The following is a 20,405-nucleotide window of genomic DNA, read 5'->3' as shown; positions in this document are numbered from 1 at the left end:
AGACTGGGCTGTTACTGGAAGCTGACTAAGAGCTGACTGGGGGCTGTTACTGGGAGCTGACTGGAATCTGACCAGGGGCTTTTACAGGGAGCTGTGGCTGTCTCCTTGGTGCCTGCTGTCTGACTCTCTCTTCTCAGTCAGTCTGGGAATAAGAAGCTCGTCTCTCACCAGTGTTCATCACACCAACTGCTGTTGCAGAGAAACTCAGCATGAAGACACACAGAAGGGAATGCTATCTGTCTGTTCACCTGTCTACCCGTCTGTCTCTCTACCTGTGTGTGTGTGTCTGTGTGTTACCTATAAAGTAACAAAGATGTAGTTGTAAGCATTTACTGTGTGTCAATGAAAAAGCTGAACAAATATCTGTAAATAATCCTGAGTATAAACTTTGATGAAAACACTGATTTTTTTAATAAACATTTTATTTATAAATGATGTTTATAGGGAGTCAAACCAAAGACCTGAAGCTCAGAGGTTTTAGTGTTGACCGGTCCCAGTTTATTGTGTTCGTCCTGTCTACTGTGAGATTTACTATTTGAGCCCTTGGTTTGACATCAGTCTCAGTCTCAGCCTTATTTAACCAGTGAATGTTTGTATGAAGTCAGAGTTGAATTGAAAGCTCAGGTCAACTCAATGAACTCCCAGCAGCCTCCACACAGAGTTTCATCCGAGGTTCCGTTCACAGGTGTCATGAATCAGGAAGAGGAGATTTTAGCTTTTAAACAATATATATGATTTGGCCTCTTACAGTCGGCTAGAGGAGGAGATTCTCCACCTCCTCTTCTCCTCTTCTCCTCTTCTCCTTCCGCACCACCTCCTTACCTTCTCTATCTCCTCCTTTCGATGTCCACCACCTCCTTACCCTCCCTATCTCCCCCTCTCCTTCCTGATTTTTGTCTATCACAACAAGTTTTTTCTTTGTCTCTCCATCTGGTGTCCATCACACCACAATCACATAAACAGGAAGTTGGCTCTTAGCCCTCATCACCTGGTGATGAAGTAGAGCAGGCAGCTAATCAGAGGCCCTGATGACCTGTCAATCATCATGAAACAATAAACAGGTGAAATGACATCAACCTTCAGGCACAGAGAGGAGAGAACAACATATACTTATGATAAAACAACTCACACTGACATTTTCGATATTAAACCGATATTTAATTAGATTCTTTTAAAGTTTTATTGGGAACTCAAAGTTTACAGATGGAACACATCAGCAGCAGAATCATACAACTGAGTTTCAGACTCTCATTTCACCGCAGTTTACTCTGAAAACACCAGAACCAACTGCATACTGACATCTACAGACACTGGACAGAGATGTGGACGTTGGCCGTGACGAGAGAGCTGGTGGGGTTGACTCTGGTTTTGTTTGGCTTTCAGTTGGTGTTGATGCTTTGCTGCTGGCAGCGACAGATCAGGGTGGTGACAAGTTTCTGCAGAACTTCCGCCCTCATTTTACTGATCTGAAGAACCTCCTCATGGTTCACCTTCTCCTCCCGACTGTAGTCCAGAGACACCTGAGCACGACACAGATATGTCAACGCTGTCACACAACCACGTCACTGCCGTCACACAGCCATGTCACAGCCAATGCAAAGCCACATCATAGCAGTCACTCAGTCAAGTCTCTACCATCACACAGTAACGTCACTACAGTTACACTACCATCACAAAGCTACGTCACTGCTGTCACACAGCCATGTCACAGCCATCTCACAGCCCACAGGGTCAGGGTGCCCCAGTAGCTCACTTAGTAAAGTGTACCATTAAGGCTGAGTCCTTATTGCCACAGCCTTGATTCGAATCCAGACCAGCCCCGTTGTGGTGTGTCATCCCCTATCCCTCTCCCCTAACTTTCCTATCGCTTTCCACTTTGGAAATAGAGGCAAAAAATAACTTGCAGTTCATGGCCAGGTTAACATTTGATGGTAAAATCTCTACCAGGAAATTAAATTTTATGTTTTTTCTTTAGTTGTGAGTTTTTTATTGTTGTGTTTTTTTTGTCACAGCCATCACATTGGATGGTGTTGTTATTTTGAAAACTGACCTTGTTGGTGATGAGGGACAAACCAAGAACTCTGAGTCCACAATGTTTCGCTACCGTCACTTCAGGAACTGTACTCATACCTGAATAGAAGAAAGGAAAGATAGGGTCAAAGAAGAAAATGAACGGGAATGCATTCATTCACCAAATAAGTTCTATAACTTTCACTTTAACTTAAATATTCCAAAGTTGTTCTCAGTGTAGTTTTTGTTTACATCATTTTGGATTATGGCAAACTGCACTGTGGGAACTGTAGAGGTTCTGCCATAATGCCTCCTAGATTGAAATGAACTGAATATCAATAGTAGCAGTAATACTAAAACAGAATATTCAATTACCCTCTAAATTTAACACCATCTATTGCACCTCGACAAATAAACTCATTCATTATATTTACCACCTGATCAAAGCAGTTATGTTAACTGGTTCCAGTGTCAGCAGGAGGCGAGAACTGAACACTGCTGGTATTTAAAAGTCGGGGTAAACACACCAGGAGAAGATGTGACTTCATTAACCATCGTGATTGTATTTAGCAGTTTGTTGAGCTGCAGGGTTCCATTCTGTCTCATTGTTATTTAATCAGCTGACATATATAATGAGAACCTCCTGATGTTCTGGTTCCTGCAGAAACAAATATGTCATGTCTTCATCCTGTGATGTTCGTTCTGCTGATGTTACCGAAAAATAAGACATGATTCTGAAGATGAGCAGAACAAGGTGGTTCTCAACCGAGAACTCAGCTGAACCACCTTACTTCAGTAAATTTCAAGGACTTTAGACTCTCCTCAAAGATGCTACACCCTTCTCAAAGAAAAATAGATCCTCTTAAATGACCCCCAGAACCCTGTCCAGAACCCCTTGAACCCCTTGAAGGATGTCTAAGGCCATGTAAAAGGCCCAGACCCTCCAGGACTATGGAAACCTCCTAATGACCTCTAGAACCTAATCAAGAACCCCCTAGAACCTCTTCAAAGAACCCCAGAACCCCTAAAAACTTCTAAAAAGACCCTGAACTCATCAAGGACCCATGGACCCTTCTAACAGAACCCTAGAACCCCCTAAAAGGCCAGTAGAAACTTCTCCACGTACTTTAGATCCTCTTCAACAATCCTAAAACCTCCTTAAGAACCACTGGAACCTCCTCAAGGTGCCATAAAACCTTATCAAAAACCTCTAGATACTCCGGAAAGACCCTAGACCCTTTGCAAGGAACCCTACAAACTTTTCAATGACCCCTAGATCTTCCTAAGTCAACCAAAGAACCCTGTTGAAGACCAAGACCAGAGAAATCTCTCCAGTCCCCGAACCTCTTCAAGGAACCCCAGTAACTGCTAAAGGACCAGTTGAAATCTTTTTATGGGCTCTTAGAACCTAATCAAGAACCCCTAGATCCTAGATCCCCTAGATTATGAACACCTCAAGGGCCTTAAACCTTTCTCATAGAGCTATAGAACCCACTCTAGAAACTCTTGTTCCTCCTCAAGGACCCATCCAGCTCAAGAACCCTTGAATATTGTGAGGCCTTATACATCCTCATCAAGGAAAAACCTTTTCCAGAAACTTCTAAAGGACCCTAGACACTTTTAAGGGACACATAAACCCTGTTCGAGGAACCCTAGAATCTTCTCAAAAAATGTTCAATCCTTCTTAAGGAAACCTAAACCATTGCAGGGACTTTCAGATACTCCTTGGTGAACTCCAAACACTTAGAAACTCAAAGATTCTAGACCCTTCTCAAGGATCCCTCGTGTACCCTTTGAACCCCTAGATCATGGAACCCATGAAGCTTCCCGAGGAAAACTAGAAACTTCGAAAAGACCATTAAACCTTCTCAAAAGGTCATAGAACCCACTTCAGAAACCGTAGACCTCCAAAATGGGCGGTTGTGGCTAAGGAGGTAGAATGGGTCATCTGCTAACCGGAAGGTTGGTTAGCGTGGTTCAATCCACGGCTCCTCCAGTCCGCATGTCGAAGTGTCCTCGGGCAAGATACTGAACCCTAAATTATCCTGATGGCTGTGCAGTCAGTATGTGTGAGTCTGTTTGAATACGATGTTTGAATTTGTGTGCAAATGGGTGAATGTGGCAGTAGTGTAAAGCACTTTGAGTAGTTGATAAGACTAGAAAAGCCTGTATAAGTGCAGTCCATTTACCATTTGGCTCAAGAAACCCTTGAACACTGCAAGGACTTCTAGATCCTCCTCAACTGCAGAACCTTTTCCAGGACCCCGAGGCAATCCTTAATTATCCTAAACCATTCTTAATAACTGCTCGAACTTCCCAATGGATCCACTGAAATATCTCAGACCCTGGTAAGTCTTAAAAAACAGCCGACTGAATACTGAATCACGAGACAGAATGAGACCCATCAGGTCTCCACACTGCAACTCCCAGGAAACTCCTGCTGTGCTTCTCTAACAGTTCATCAAAGAATGGATAATGATTTTAAAACTCTCTTTTTGGATCTGATCTGTGATCTGATCAACAGTCCAATGATCCTCCCACTGAGAGCCAAACACTGCTCTCCCTTCTGACTCAACGATGAGGCTCAATAAGACTTGTCAATTATTAACAAGCTCAGTGGGAGGGTTTCCCTTTAAATGAACAATTACTGAAGACAGAGTGTCTGTCTCTTTGCCTGTCTTACCCACAGAGTCACAGCCCAGGATCAGCAGCATTCTGGCCTCAGCAATGGTTTCGAAGTTTGGTCCGCTCACCATGCAGTAAACTCCCTCTCTGATGAAATCCTTGCAGCCGAGCTCAGAGACAACGTCCAATGTTAACCGCCTCAGATCCTTACTGTAGGCATCCGACATACAGGGAAACCTGATCCCAAAACTACAGACAGACAGACAGACAGTCAGACAGAGAGAAAGACAGATGGAAAGACATGAAGACAGACAGACAGACAAGATCCCAAAACACAGACAGACAGATGGTCAGACAGACAGACAGACAGACAGGGAAACCTGTAACACTAATAAAGTTGATTTAATCTTAGTGCTCATACAGAAGATATCAGTCCTCCTGTCTGTCTGTCTTCATGTCTGTCTGTCTCTATCTTGTCTGTCTGTCTGTCTCTCTTGTCTGACTATCTGTCCTCCCATCTCACCGCTCATCGTTAGGCCCACACAGTGGGTGCTGACCGGCGAATCCTGGCAGGTTGATGTGGTCCTTGATGATCATGATGTCACCGACCTTAAAGTCCGGACAGATTCCTCCTGAGGCGTTTGTCACCAGCACAGACTCCACCCCCATCAGCTTAAAGATCCTCACAGGGAACGTCACCTGGGACAGGTACAAAAACAGAAAGGTGCAGAGACAGACATGTAGACAGGTACAGACAGACAGACGAGTAAATAGATAGGTCTCACAGGATACATAATCCGTCCAGTTCTGGGTCTCATCCTACACAGGGAAGCAGGATCCTACTGGATCCTGATCAGCTGACTCCTTTATACAGGAGAAGGAGCAGTAGTTCTCCTCTATGATCCTCCTATAAGGTTGAGTCCAGGCCTCCTGCCAGGGAAACTCATTTCAGCTGCTTGGATCCACCGTCGCATTCTTTCAGTCACTACCCAGAGACCAGATTTTAGGACTACAACACTGATCCACTGCTCAATCCAGAGCTTCACCTTCAGAATCAGTTCTCGATCAACCACTACAGTCTGATACAGTCTGTATCAGATCTAATACAGAGTCCACATCACTGCTGACGCTGGACCAATCACCCTAGTGAACAGACCCTAAAATATTTGAACTCCCTAACTTGGGGCAGTGACTCCCTCCCTGCTGCTCCATACTCAGCTGTAAACTGTCCCAGTGCTCACGGAGGTCCCAGTCTGATGAAACCAACAGAACCACATCATCTGCAAAGAGCAGAAATACTGATGGTCCTGAGGCTGGAAGACAGTTCCCCTATGCGAATCACAACCTAAACACAGTGGAGGGGTTTGTATGCTAAGCCTCCATGACCATGGCAGCTGTGTGGTCAGGGGCAGCAGCTTCTGTTACCTTTACCCAAGACAAACTGGTCTCAGGTGAGGGCTGTAATGGTAACTTTGGGAGCTACCTCTCCTGAATTATGGAGACTTGGGTCCTCTCCTAGAGCCAGACCTGGGAGTGAGCTCCCCTGAGAGAACCTGGTGATTGGGTTTAATCCTCCGTGGCCAGCCAGGCTCAGCCCAAAGAAACGACACAGGACCCTTTGGACCCAAAACCTCCAAACAGACACTGCATGTCCGGGTGGGCAGACACCATGCGATCTTGTGTGCTGTATTAACTCACTACAAGTTGTAATCAGCCTCTCTGCTCAGCCAGAGTCTGAGACTTTAAACTCACAGTTTACAGGTCAACTGATCGATCATGATGTGGAGCTCACACTGGATGTAAACACTGAACCTTGGTTTGTCCAATGACAATTCCAATAAAGTTTACTCAAACAAGACAGTCGCATCCTCGGCAATGTTGACAGAAAGACATAAAGGCAGCATTATTTTGTCTGATCTTAAACCTCTCCATGTTTAAAAGTAGGCTTAAAACCTTCCTTTTTGATAAAGCTTACAGTTAGGGCCAGCACAGGCTTGTCTGAACCACCCCCTAGTTATGCTTTTATTGGCCTAGACTGCCGGGGCATTTCCCATGATGCAACGAGCTTCTCTCTCCTCCTCTCCCTCTCCATCTGTACAAATTCATATCCCATCAATGCTTGTTACCAACTAGGCAGTATATACTGTAAGAGGGAGAGAGAGATAATATACATGGCGCTGAATCTGTAACTGCAAACCACCTACTGCCCCCATGATCCTTCTCAACACCCACTGCTTCAATCATTATGAATATCTTTATTATTATATTTAGTCTAATCATGATTATTATTAGTCCTATTATTGTGTTTTTTATTTTTATTAGTAGTCTTATTATTATTATACATCTTTATGTGGAACCTGCATTGCACTACTGTTGGTCAATGTTGTTCTCTGTTACCTGTTAAAGGGAGTTTTTCCTTGCCTCTGTCACCAAGTGCTCGATCATGGAGGAATATTGGGTCTCTGTAAATACACCTATAGAGAGTCCTGGTCTAGACTTAGTCTACATGAAAAGTGCTCTGACAAAACCTCTGTGGTGCCATATAAATAAAATTTAATTGAATTAATTATGAACAGAAATTAAGAGGAAAAATAAAAATATGGAGCTACAGAGAGAAGTCACACATCTGAGGCTTTTCTGTTGACAGCTTGAACACCACAAATAAAACACTAGTGGAGTGATATTAAAACATGCCCCCTTCAGTTTGTAACAGTAATCTGATTTCAGATCTGCTCAAACTTCAGACTGACCTGCCAGGGATCCATCTAATTGTCTTAAAGTCAAATTGTTGATTGTTCACGTTATTAATCAGGCTTCCCGACCTAAAAATGACTGTTACCTTAAAAAAACCTTGTCAGTAAACCAGCCTGGTTCTAAAACCTGTCAGGGACAAAGAATTCAGGGCTAAAATGGATCTAAATTTGAACAGCGTATGGTATGGCCTCGGTTTTATGGTTACAGGTGACATTTGTCGTGCTGATGGCATGCTGTTAACTTAAATGAACTTAAACCAACCCAGGGCTCAGTGGACAGTTAGTGAATTACCAGAGGCCACTGGACCTATCCCACCACACAGCTCAAGGGGAGTGACTCTGTGGGGGACAAGTCAAGCTTCAGGCTTCAGGACAGTGTAAATGTTGTGCCCAGTTAGCGGCTGGTAAAGCCGCATGGTTTAGTGTTTAGTATTATTATTATTGCATTAATTCTCTGAGCTGTGATGATCCACAGCCAGCAAAACAGCTCAGTTCTCACCTGAACTCTCACATTTAAATATGGTGATTTGGTCGTTAATGGCGTTCTTTTCTAAATGAAGAGGACAGTGCTGTAAGGGATGAGGACTCACCTGGCAGAGGGAATAACCTTCGTACAGGTGGAAGTGACCCTGCATGAAGACACAGGGGGTGTCCTCGATTGTCCCAAACACCAAACAGCCCTCATGACCTGGGACTGAGACACAGAGCAGTATATCAGAGAGAGAGAGATAATAATATATGAGCTGAAGCAGTATCATTAAGAACAGTGTAGTAGATTATTTACATTTGAACATTTCATAGGATGTTAAAGCACTTTTCCTTTATTCTCTTTTTGTCATTTAACAGCTGCAAACAAACAAGCAGAACAAATCTAACCCCCACGATTTACAATTACTGAACTTCTTCTCTGTCTGCTCTCGTCAGTTTGGAACTAAATTCTCCTCGTTATCCGATTTCTCTGACGAACCTCATCCACCAGCAGCAGAGCGTCTTGCAGCAGAGAAAAATAAATGAAAATAATCAATAATAATAAATCAGATTGTTCATTATTCCTGCAGATTTAGAGATTTCACACAAATAACATGAACCTTTTAAAAGCGATAATTCTACATGTTCTTGCAGAATAACAGACCACTGACCGCCTGCATTAGTGCCCCCGTCCCCTCAAAATGCAGTGGGCGGGGCTATTTGGGTGGAGCGTTGTGGGTGTGTCAGACTCACCTGTGCTAACAGGGAAGTTGGGGATGTCCTGGTACCTGAAGGTCTCTTTGTTGGCGGCTCCATCAGCAAGCAGACCAAGTCCTGAACCACAAATCACTGCCACCTTCGGACGGTGACTGGTCTGGTTCAGGAGCCACTCAGTGGTCAGTTTATAGTCCTCGAAGGAGCAGCAGCTGATGAGATGGGGTGGAGTGCAGGTACACATTTAAAATACACACCCAACACTGTGAAACATCAACAGCTTAATAATTCATTTTTGTTTTTTTGAGTCATGAAAAATTTAAACGTGTCAGTGCAGTGATGTTATTTCAGCCTGTTTCCAGAAATGAGATGTAAAATTCAAACTGATCATGGTCTCTGCACTTTATGTGATACTCGGTCATGGTATATACACTGGGACTCCTTCAGCTGGGCTCATTAAAAATGTGTTGGGAAAACCTGCTCTACATAATGACATCACTTAGTAGAGATGTAAAGCCATCAATAAAGCAACACACATCCTCTGATCACTGATGATATTATAGGGGATTAGATAATTATATGATATAAAACGGAGTAATAATAATAATTATAACTTTACTTATATAGCACTTTTCAAAACAACTGTCACAAAGTGCTGGACAATGATGGACAAATATAAGAAAAAAGAAGAGAGCAGTAAAACAATGAAAAACAAAATCATAGTCAACAAATAAAATAATGCATAAAACAGTTAAATTAATGGCAAAACAGTGAGTAAAAGTAACATAAAAGTAACGGATAAAATAAGTTACAGATAAAATAATTAAACAGTCCATATGGTAAAAATGGGTTGTGAGACACAATTTAAAAGCAGACAGTGAGTTTTCTGGTCCTCTGGTAAACTGTTCCAGGGGATTGGAGCCCCAACACCAAAGACCCTGCTACCACTGGTCTTCAGCCTGAACTGGGGAATCACTAACAGGGCCTTATTCCGAAAATCTCAAGCTACAGGCTGACGAGTACACTGAACCATTTGTGCTTTGTTCCACCTGAAACGGTTTAAAGGATTTTCTGTTGTATTGGACCAAATAACCAAACAGTAATCTAATTGTGATCAGACTAACGTTTTCTTTATGTTGTCCAACAAAATCCTGCTGGACAAAGGGATCTTTGGACAAAAATACAGACATTTATCACTGACTCAATAAAGAGCTGTGGACATAAAGGGTACATGATCTGATTTAGAGGGAGATATTTGTGTCACTGTAGATGTAGTGCGTGTGTTCAATGTTATGTCAGGGTTTGTCATCTTTTGTCTGTGAAAGTCTGAAAAGTGTTTCTAGAAATGAACTGTCATCAATTTTCTGGGGCTGAGGATGTAAAATCTGAAACCAGAAAGAATAAAGCCGAGATCTCGCTGTCAAACATGTACGTTTGTGTTAAAAGAATATTTCACTAAAATCTAAATGTCCAGACAGACAGGTGCTGATGTTCAGGTCTGTACTGTGTAAATGAAGAGATGATTAACAGACAGAAAGCTGCTGCTGCTGCAGGTTTTTATCTTCACAGGAAACAGAGACACATTCAGAGATGTACACGAACTGACTCAAGAGCAGAGTTTTCCTGGAGAAACTGTAAAATGTAAAGTTCAACTGCAGCTCAGGTTCAAAGATCTAAACTTTACTGCTCAGCAGATTAAAACGGCACTGATCCATATTCTGATCATCCATTGTGTATTTTTTTCATTTGTGTCTCTGTGTGTGCAGCTTTCATGTCGGATGAATCTGTGGTTTCTCTGCTTCTTCTTTTGCTTTAGTTTTTATTTTTATTTTCCGTTCAGTCTGTGGATATTTGGACAGGAATACAGGATGAAACCAAACCAAACCAGTAAATAAAGGCTGTGGTTTTCCATCTGTTCCCTGAGGTCTGGACTTAATGATCAACAGATGACACAGTAAAGTGATGATCAGGAGTCAGACATGTCTTTATGGATTTCACTTGAAAAATGAAATTATGAAAGGTTGAAGTGAGGAACCGAACAAAGCAACACATTCATTATTGATTAACCTGCTGAGGTGAGAGTTTCAATTTACTGTAAAAATCAGAGAAATAGAAAACAGCTGTTTGCTTGTTTATGCTTGAAAATGACTTTCAGCTCTAATCTCAAAAATGTTGAGAAATTATTTAACAAGCAGCTATAAAACCTGTCTGATAGGAGCAGTGTGTTGAGTCAGTTTGAGCTGATTGATTCACTGATGCTGCAAATGTTGAGGTTTTGGCCTGATTGTTTCTGTTATTTCTTACTGTGTCTCTTCGTGATCAAACTGAGTCATCAGACAGAAACAGAATCTGACCCGAGGTCAGTCCCAGAGACCAGAAGGAAGAAAAATAAAACAAGGGGGCCCTTACCAGGAATTTCCTTTGGTGTGCATCGTCCAGCCGCAGAGACACAAGAAGAAGGAGAAGACCAAGACAATGAGCAGAGAGTCAGGCAGTGAGAGTGTGCTCTCCACTGATTGGCTGATTCAGAGTCTGTAAATACAGTGGAGGTCATTGACTCTATGTGTCTGTGACCTTTGACCTCTGCAGTTTGTGCGGTCAAGTTTTAAAGTTCAGAATCACATTAGATCACAAGTGTCAGGGAATATAAGATATAAGATCAATAAATATCAGAATCGGATTTCTTTGTATGTTTGCTTTTATGATGTTGATTTTTTGATATATATTTGATCTATTTCAGATTTTCATTTGAGGAGAATATTCTTCAGCTGCATCATCTAGTTTCCAAAGTCCTCTGACTCAATATTTAAGTTAAAATATAGATAAAAAGAGCGATCATAAAACAATAATAAATATAATATGATTAATGAGAACACACAGACCACACACGCTACGTCTGTGATACAGCAGTCACCAGCACAAAAGTGCAGAGAAATAAAAACAGGTTTAAACCTGTGGATTACAACTATTCTTACTTCAGACAAACCACAAAAAAGACCAAAAAAAATCTCTGTGTTGAAAGGGCCCCCCCTCACCCCCAGTGGTTGGGAACCAGTGGACTAAACTCTCTCCCTGTCTCTGACGTAGCTGAAAGCAGCTCCACCTGGAGCAGCTCCTCCAGTAAAACGCTGCCGAAGCCTCCGTGACTCAGGATCAATGATCTGGTCACGTCAGAGAGAATCAGAGACACAGGAGACCGGTCCCTGCACAATGAAGTACTTTTGCTGTGATACTGGAACGACAGGAAGTACTTTTACTGTGATACTGGAACGACAGGAAGTACTTTAATGTGATACTGGAACTACAGGAAGTACTTTAATGTGATACTGGAACTACAGGAAGTACTTTTACTGTGATACTGGAACTGCATGAAGTACTTTACTGTGATACTGGAACTACATGAGGCTGAGGATACTTGTGTACTTTTACTTAAGTAGGATTCTGAACTCTAGACATAGTATTTTGATATGTGTACTTTTCTATCTGAGTACTTTTTCATAACAAACATGTTGAACCTGATGACGTTACTTGTCTCATTATTGACAACAACATTTGTTTCCTCTTTGTTTTCATTTCTGTATATTTTTACTTTTATTATACTATAGATCTTAAAGATCTACTACTACTACTGATGATAATAATAATAATAATTATAATAATGATAATGATGATGATGATGACGATGATGATGATGATGATGATGACTATGTGTCTGTGGTGACATCTGGTGGCAGCTGGGCAGAACTACAACAATCACTACTGAGACTCTACTCACCTTGACAAGACTCTGCTGTAAAAAGAATGGTGTACATGATTGAATTCTTGATTGAATCATGAAGAGAAATCTTGGTTCAATAAAATAAATAATAAAAATATTATGAAAGTTTAAAGGATACAGAGGAAGCGTCCTGACGTCAGGCTGCAGGTCACATCACTGCTGTTTCTTCAACATTTCACTCAGACCTGTGTCATAAAGAGAGTTCACTTCAGTCTGACACCTGCTTCACTGATCTAAGATCAGAGATCCGGAATAACCAGTATCACCACACTGGTTATCAACTGGTTCTGTTAGGAGCACCTTCATGTGAGAGAAGACAGGATTACAAACATCATCAAATCTCACTGTAAAAAAGAAACAAACAATCTGACTTAATTTCTTAATTTCTGGCTTTGAGTTGATCTGACTCAGAATTTTTACTTGTGTGTGGTTATTGAAATATGCAGATCAAAAGGCAGTATTAAGATGGTTAACTTTTATAATCCATGCCAGTCACTAACTATGGAAATGTTCCATGAATTAGCATGTGAGAATAGTAACAGAAATATGGTGCGGAGACTTAAATGCTCACAACAATTTATGGTGAAGCGGTTATACAGACAAAAATGGACAAGGGATTGAAGACCTGCTAGACGACAGTGTTATGGGTAGACTGGTTTTCCCTGTGTTCTGCTCTGTTTTCCCTTCCTCGTGTGTCTGTCTGTCCTCCAGTTGTTTGGTCTCCCTCTGTGTGTGTGTGTTTGTCTTTGTGTTGTCTCCCTTTCAGGAGCTGGGCACGGCCACTGGGATCCCTCTCCCGCCAACTCACCTTCACGGCTGCTTCCAGTCCATTAATCAACTCCCTCATCTACAGCTGTATATAAACCCAGCTCCCCAATCTTCTGACTCTTAGTTCATCTCTTTGCTGTGTCTGCTGGACTCTTGGTTCACCAGAGAGCACAGATCCTCATTGTTTCTGTGGTTTAATCTTTTACTGTGTCAAACCATTTCCCTGGTGACAGTTTTTGCTGCACAGCTCACAGTGTGTCTTATGTTATATATATGCAACTGCAACCATGGAACCCCAGTTAAATGACCAACTTTCAGCAATCTGTAAAACACGCTGAAGATTTTAAATCCCATGGTTAACATTTCTTTCTCTTTTCCAGATTGCACCATCATCTGCATATTGTGAGGAATTTACAGTAGTATATCTCTATTTACATCCCTAAATATATCCTTAATCATTATATTGAAAGGATAGGGTAATTACACTCCTTGAGGAATTTCATTTTCTTTTTTTTAACTCACTAGACATATCTGAACGCTCTTTAACCCTGAAAGTACGATGTGATAAAAAAAATCTAATATCCAGTTATACATCTTTCCTCCATTATCTAAGTTTACAACTGCCGCTACTTCGTTCATATGAAGGTATTTTTCTACATCATTGTGCATCTTGACTAAAGCATCTACAGTGGATCTACCTCTACAGAATCAACTTTGATATGGGCTTAGAGATCCTTTATGCTCTATGAGGTAATATAGCCTTTTCACAATCATCTTTTCCTTTAATTTACATAAATGTGATGTTAAAGCTACAGGTCTTTATTTACCTGCTTTAGCTGGATCCTTGCCTGGTTTAACAAAAGGAATTACCTAAGCATTTGTCCACCCACTAGGGAGTTTTTCTTCATTATAGATCTTGTTGAAATCAAATCTAAAATAACATTCAAAATATTGTCATGTAAGTGTTTATGCATCGTATAACATATTTTATCTTGTCCATGAGTAGCATAACCACTTCCAGCCAGGGCCCTTCTCAGCTCAAAGTTACAAATTCTAAATCCAGACAAGAGTCCATTCTATCTCTGATCCAGTTCACTTCTGAGTTTTCTCTTCCCATCTCTCTTTTCCTCTGTCTATGCCTGTCCACAAGATGGGTTCCGCTCTGAAGACTTGCCAACATTTTCTCAAGCAAATGAGCCTTTTCCTCATTAGTTATCGCTGTTTACCACCAATTTGAACTAGAGTTTGTACAGATGTACTTTTCCCACTCATTTTATTTAACATTGTACATACTTCTTTTAATTGGATTTCCCTTCCTATTCTTGAGCAAAATTGCCTCCATGCATTTCTCTTTGTAGATTTAATAAGTTTCCTAACCTTAGGACCTTCCTTAAATTCGTCCCATTTAGCTTTAGGAAAGCACCATCTACTCTGAGAATGACCTTTTTCTGAAGTTGCCTTTATATTTAAAGCGCTTAAAATGGGGAAGTAATCACTACCAATCATGGAGATGTTCGAGACTTTCCATTCACTAGATCTTGATAAATGAGCACTCACTTATGTAAGATCTAAGCTTCTGATCCCATTTCTTAATATATTCATCCTTGTACGACTTCAGTTATTCAAACAAACCAACAATCATACTGTTAGGTTTAAATAGTCTTGGACCAAAAATGCATAACACACTCTCAGAAACAGCAGTAGCGGGTTGTGAAAGTTTTCATCAAAGATCCAGGATTTGGGAGGTTATTGTTTGGGGAGCAGATGAGCGGGGAATAGGAGTGGGGATTCGCAGAGACTGGCGAGCAGAGCAGGGTGAGCTGATCAGGTGAGGGAGTCTTGGCTGTAGACCACATGGAGGACAAGTATCGACGATGAACCTTATGGAGGAACTGGGCAGGAGCAGGTGCGATGGTTCTGAAGATGACTAGCAACAAGGAAGGAGGTGAGCGTGACTGGAAACGGGAGTGGGCTGGAGCTTTGTACCAAAGAGGTGACTGAACGATCTGGCGAAGATTGGGGAGCTGGGTTTATATACAGCTGTAGATGAGGGAGTTGATTAATGGACTGGAAGCAGCCGTGAAGGTGAGTTGGCGGGAGAGGGATCCCAGTGGCCGTGCCCAGCTCCTGAAAGGGAGACAACACAAAGACAAACACACACACACAGAGGGAGACCAAACAACTGGAGGACAGACAGACACACGAGGAAGGGAAAACAGAGCAGAACACAGGGAAAACCAGTCTACCCATAACACTGTCGTCTAGCAGGTCTTCAATCCCTTGTCCATTTTTGTCTGTATAACCGCTTCACCATAAATTGTTGTGAGCATTTAAGTCTCCGCACCATATTTCTGTTACTATTCTCACATGCTAATTCATGGAACATTTCCATAGTTAGTGACTGGCATGGATTATAAAAGTTAACCATCTTAATACTGCCTTTTGATCTGCATATTTCAATAACCACACATTTGTATTTATTTGGACAAGATTATGGGTCGTGACTAAATTCAACACTAACCTTCACAGTTTGGACTCTACACCACGTCTGCTAATGAGTTTATAGAGAAACTTCTTTTAATAAGCTGAGTGAACTATCAGGTGTTCATTCATTCAACTCATCGTTTCAAGTCAAAAGACCTCATTTATAACAACTCATGTTTATAAATTTAATAGTCTGAAAATTAAAACTAGATATTAAGTTGAATTAACTTGAAATTAACAAAAAAATTCAGTCTTAAGTTTTTCAGTCCCTGGTCCCAGACTGAGTCAGTGTTTAATCTGAATCCTTCCCTGTTTCCTGTTGTACATGTGAGCTACACCTGTTCTACACCTGCTATACACGTGTTTTACACCAGTCGCTGTACACCTGCTGTACACCTGTTGTTACTGCACAGTGCATCATTTACTGGAACACCTGGATATGAAGACCGCCATGTCAGAACATCACATGAAAAATGAAATTCAAAGAAATAAGAAGGTCATGTGATATCTTTTTATCTTCAGCTCAGCGCCTGTTCACTGCTTCACTCAGTCACAGATAATTGTTATCAATTACGACCAATAAACATAAAATTGATAAAGGTATTTGCTCTTTTAATTCAGCTTCATTCAAACCTTCCAAAAACAACAGTGTATTTTTATAATGATATTAGACTCATTATTGATAATAATCAATAACTGATGCATAAAAGGCAACACAGAGTGTTCCCAGTTTAAAAGGAGGCTAGGGTAAGCATGACTTGATCCACCAACCACAAGTGAAGTGGCCAAAGTCCTGCAACAAAGAAGAGTGGGAAAAGCATTGTGAGAACCAAAAGTGTGACAGCGCGTACGTTTGTCCTTTCTTTGGTTAACATGTCGTTCAGGGTGAAGCTGTTAGGCAAGTTACTTTAAGTTAACAGCTATGTTATCAAAACTAGTAGCAACACATTTACGTTAGCATCGCATAAATGCAACGTTTGCAAATGTTATAACTTCAGATTAAGGTGCCTCCTTAATGAAACATAAAATATATTACTGGATTACTTACAGGCTGCGGATTTGTAGCCGAGCCCAATGTCCCCAATGTGGGGACGGCAGTATCCTTGATCAGTGGCTTCTTTGAGAAACCAGAATTGTATTGTAACTGACTGAGGAAGCAGTTGGTGCTGAATTGAGCCGAACAGACGGTCAAATAAAATGCTCTGGTATTTTAGAAAAAATAAACTTTAGCAACTGGTCTCTAATATTACTTTTCTCAGGAAGGCTCTGCAATGATATATTGGCTTCCTGACATCCAGCAATTGTGTAGTGTTTCCTCAACATTTATCTGTCTTGTATCTTGCGAGCTCAGTGACGGAATAACCGCTTGGGATTGTGATGTTAATAAAGTTAAAACAACGAGAAAAGAAGTTTGGGCAGTGGGTCCGAGTGGGCCATCCTGACAGCTCGTTTTAAGGCACAGTTTCTCAATATGGACTGTGTGCATTTCTGCATGTATTCAGCGTGTTGATACTTTCACAGTAGTTATATAGCACCCAGACCTGCTTTATGATCAAAAAAGACATGGAAATCTCACTTTCTACAATTTGGGACCTTTAAAACAACTGGCTACTATCTGACATACAGTGACACTGATGTTCGCCTTTGTGCAGAAACCTCTCAGTTTTCTGAAGCTCAGGTTTTAGTGTCTGTCTCTGGTCAAATCTACAATGAAGTGTGAACAGCTCATGCTTCCTCTAACAGACTGATCAGAAACAGTCATCACAATAAAACCATCACAACAACAAAGATACATTTTTATTTTATGCCTGCGCAGCTGTTTTCAGGACCTGTGATGTTCAGTCTATCTGAGTGGGGCTTTAGTGAATAAATAAAATCATGTGGCTGTTACAAGAACAATAGAAATATTCAATGGAAATAATTCCCTCAACACATTTTAATTTTTTAAATTTTTTTTATAGAAATCTTAAAGCTACTCACTGGGAAGCTGCAGCTGCATAACCAGTCGTCAGACTCCATCGGTCCAGACAAATCAAGCCTTAAATAAAACTCTGAAATAACGCACAGGGGTCACTTCTGGGGGGGGGATAACATTTAAATCAACAAGCTAACCAGTAAGCTTTCCCTCTGTTTCAAGTCTTTACGCTAAGATATGCTAACTGTTTCTATCTGTTTACATTCTTAATGCTAAGCTAAGATAGCTTCATATTAGATTGTAATGAAATGTGCTACATGAAGAAAATGACCTTGACTTATTGTTACTGTACTGATATTAGTATTACTACAGCACTACTGTACTATTGTAGTATAAATAGCAGTACTATACTAGTACCATGGTAGTACTGTAGTACTAACGGAAGTAGTAATAGTAGTACTAGAACTAGTACTACTACAGTACTGTGTGCTGCTGCAGGCTGAAGTTTAACAATTTCTGCTACGTCAGCAAAACAACCTCCATCATTCCGTTAGAGAATGTGTGTGTGCTTCTGTGTGTCGCTGTGGGAACGCTTCTGTAGGAATCCAGCACATCAGTTGCCATAGAAACTGTGTTTCCATAGTAGTAACAGTCTGTGTTTGTACTTGTATTTCTATCTCTGTGAGGACCAGTTTGAGTTTTAAACCGTTGGAGTGAGGACAGTTTGGGAAAGTGAGGACGCTTTGTCCAGTCCTCACACCATAAAAGGGCTGTTTGATGGTTAAGACCTGGTTCTAGGGTTTACCTTAGAATCAGGTTTATGCTAGGGTTAGGATGAGGGTTGGGGTTAGGGATTTCATTGTGATGGTTGAGGTTAGGATGAGGGGCTAGGGAATGCATTATGTCAATGGGTGTCCTCACAAAGATAGAAGTACAATTTTTAGTGGGTGTGTGTGTGTGTGTTCTGCAGTGTTTTATTTTTTGTCATTGACAGTTGAACTCATAATAATAATAATAATTTTGTACATTTGACATGTAACAAATTGATATTATAAAGCCACATGTAACATGTACTACCGATAACATTCACATACTGACACGTCCATATGTGAAGGTTAACATGTGAAATTCATGTCTTCGCCTGTGAAGTAACACGCTGGGTCCGAAGGGTCTGACGTTACATTTAAAAATCATCTCATATAATAATTTTATATGAACCTGTTAGACACTCAGGACCAAACTACATCCTGTATTATTCACTCTATAATTTACTTCTTAAAAACGTCCTGCTGTCAAAGTCCTGGTTTCCTGATGTGGTTTCTTATAAAGTCTACAGGCTCCTGAGATGGTCCCATGGTCTCTAGATTCCGCATGTAGCAGGTGATGTTGTGCGTTGATGTTTAGCCTGCCGTTTTTTCTGACATTGACACTTAAATGTAAAAATTTGTTTCAGTTCACTCTCACAGTAACGTGATGTGTGTCAGTTTCACTATAGATATACTATATATTTTATACATTAGTGATCAGTGATCGCTCAGAGGACATAAAGTGAACCACAGACATGTTAAAATCAACACAACAGTTTGATTAGTGATTATTAGTCTTTGGTTACAGTTGCCTCTGTAACACAGCACAACTTGTATATAAACATTAAATAGAACAGACTGAGGACAAGTAAATGTCGGCTGTGTTTACATGATGCTCAGTTTGGAGCAGGAGCCACTTGTCTGAAAAATGTTTGAGTGAATAAAACATGTGATTGAAATAAAGTGTCAAATGAGAGATCACCAGCAGAGGACGCTCTCTCCGTCACAAGCAAATCTCATCAAATTCAGGGGTGGAGCTGTTAACAAACCTGTATCCGCAGAGGTAGAAAAAGTATCCAATTCATTTACCTCTGTGAGTGTAGCAACAACACGCTGTGAAAGTCCCGCATTCAAATTTTTACTGAAGTACAAGTACAGAAGAAACAAATGTGCTCAACATAGTGGTAGTAGTAGATATGCAGGAAGGGTTATATTATTAAATTATCCATCCAGCCATCCATTTTCTACCACTTTTCCGGAGTTGGGTCGAGATAGCAGCAGGTTAGCAAGGTAGCCCAGACGTCACTTTCCAGTTCCTCCTGGAGGACCCCCAGGGTGTTCCCAGGCCAGATGAGATCTGTACTCCATCCAGTCTACCCTAAGATCTACCAGTTGGACGTACCTGGAAAACCTCCAACGGATGGCGCCCAGGAAGTATCCTAGTCAGATGCCCAAACCACCTCAACTGTCTCCTTTCGACATGAAGGAGCAGTGGCTCTACTCCAAGCTCCCTCCGGATGTCTGAGCTCCTTACCCTATCTGTAAGGATCAATCCAGCCGCGTTACAGAGGAAACACATTTTGGCTACTTGTGTTCGTGATCTCATTCTTTCGGACATTACCCAAAAGTCATGACCATAGGTGACGGTCGGAACATAGATTGAAAGGTAAATTGAAAACTTTGCCTTCTGTCTCAGCTCCCTCTTCACCACAATAGTCCAGGAAGCGCCCACATTACCGGGAAGCTGAGCAATGTGATACCGCAATAATTGGAGCATGCCCTCTGATCCCCTTTTTAAAAATGGGAACCACCACCAGTCCACAGGCACTGTCCCCAACCTCCATGCGACAGTGAAGAGGCGCGTCAGCCAAGACAGCCCAACAATGTCCAGAGCCTTCAGCATCTCTGGGCGAAATTCATCCACACGTAGCGTCTTGCCACTGAGGAGCTTCTTAACTACCTCAGAGACCTCTGCCAGAGATATGAAAGAGGCTTCCCCCGAGTCTCCAAAGTCTGCCTCTTCCTCAGAGGACATGTTGGGTGGGTTCAGGAGTTCCTCAAAGTGTTCCTTCTACTGCCCCACG

The 20,405-nt window shown here is 41.4% G+C and overlaps 1 protein-coding gene across 1 annotated transcript; it reads right to left on the bottom strand.

The window, feature by feature from the left end:
• Positions 1 to 1,190: 1,190 nt before the first annotated feature.
• On the bottom strand, positions 1,191 to 11,621 carry pnp4b (purine nucleoside phosphorylase 4b). Its single transcript, XM_040116821.1, has 8 exons — positions 11,606 to 11,621; positions 10,980 to 11,102; positions 8,610 to 8,782; positions 7,979 to 8,082; positions 5,159 to 5,334; positions 4,694 to 4,884; positions 2,051 to 2,130; positions 1,191 to 1,520 (listed from the first exon to the last, which is right to left on the bottom strand). The coding sequence occupies exons 2-8, from the start codon at positions 11,000 to 11,002 to the stop codon at positions 1,380 to 1,382; spliced, it is 888 nt and encodes a 295-aa protein (XP_039972755.1). The 5' UTR covers positions 11,003 to 11,102; positions 11,606 to 11,621; the 3' UTR covers positions 1,191 to 1,379.
• Positions 11,622 to 20,405: the final 8,784 nt, after the last annotated feature.

Source organism: Xiphias gladius, chromosome 22 (genome assembly GCF_016859285.1).
Source record: "Xiphias gladius isolate SHS-SW01 ecotype Sanya breed wild chromosome 22, ASM1685928v1, whole genome shotgun sequence".
Taxonomy (NCBI): Eukaryota; Metazoa; Chordata; class Actinopteri; order Istiophoriformes; family Xiphiidae; genus Xiphias; species Xiphias gladius.
This window is presented reverse-complemented; position numbering and strand designations above follow the sequence as displayed.

Bases quoted from the DNA above. Each gene is read 5' to 3' on its own strand.
- pnp4b (XM_040116821.1), bottom strand. From the start codon at position 11,002: ATGCACACCAAAGGAAATTCCTG. The intron at 8,083-8,609 runs GTGAGTCTGACA...TCTGTGTCTCAG, and splicing joins CAACTTCCCTGTTAGCACAG to TCCCAGGTCATGAGGGCTGT. The intron at 5,335-7,978 runs GTGAGTCCTCAT...TACCTGTCCCAG, and splicing joins AAGGTTATTCCCTCTGCCAG to GTGACGTTCCCTGTGAGGAT.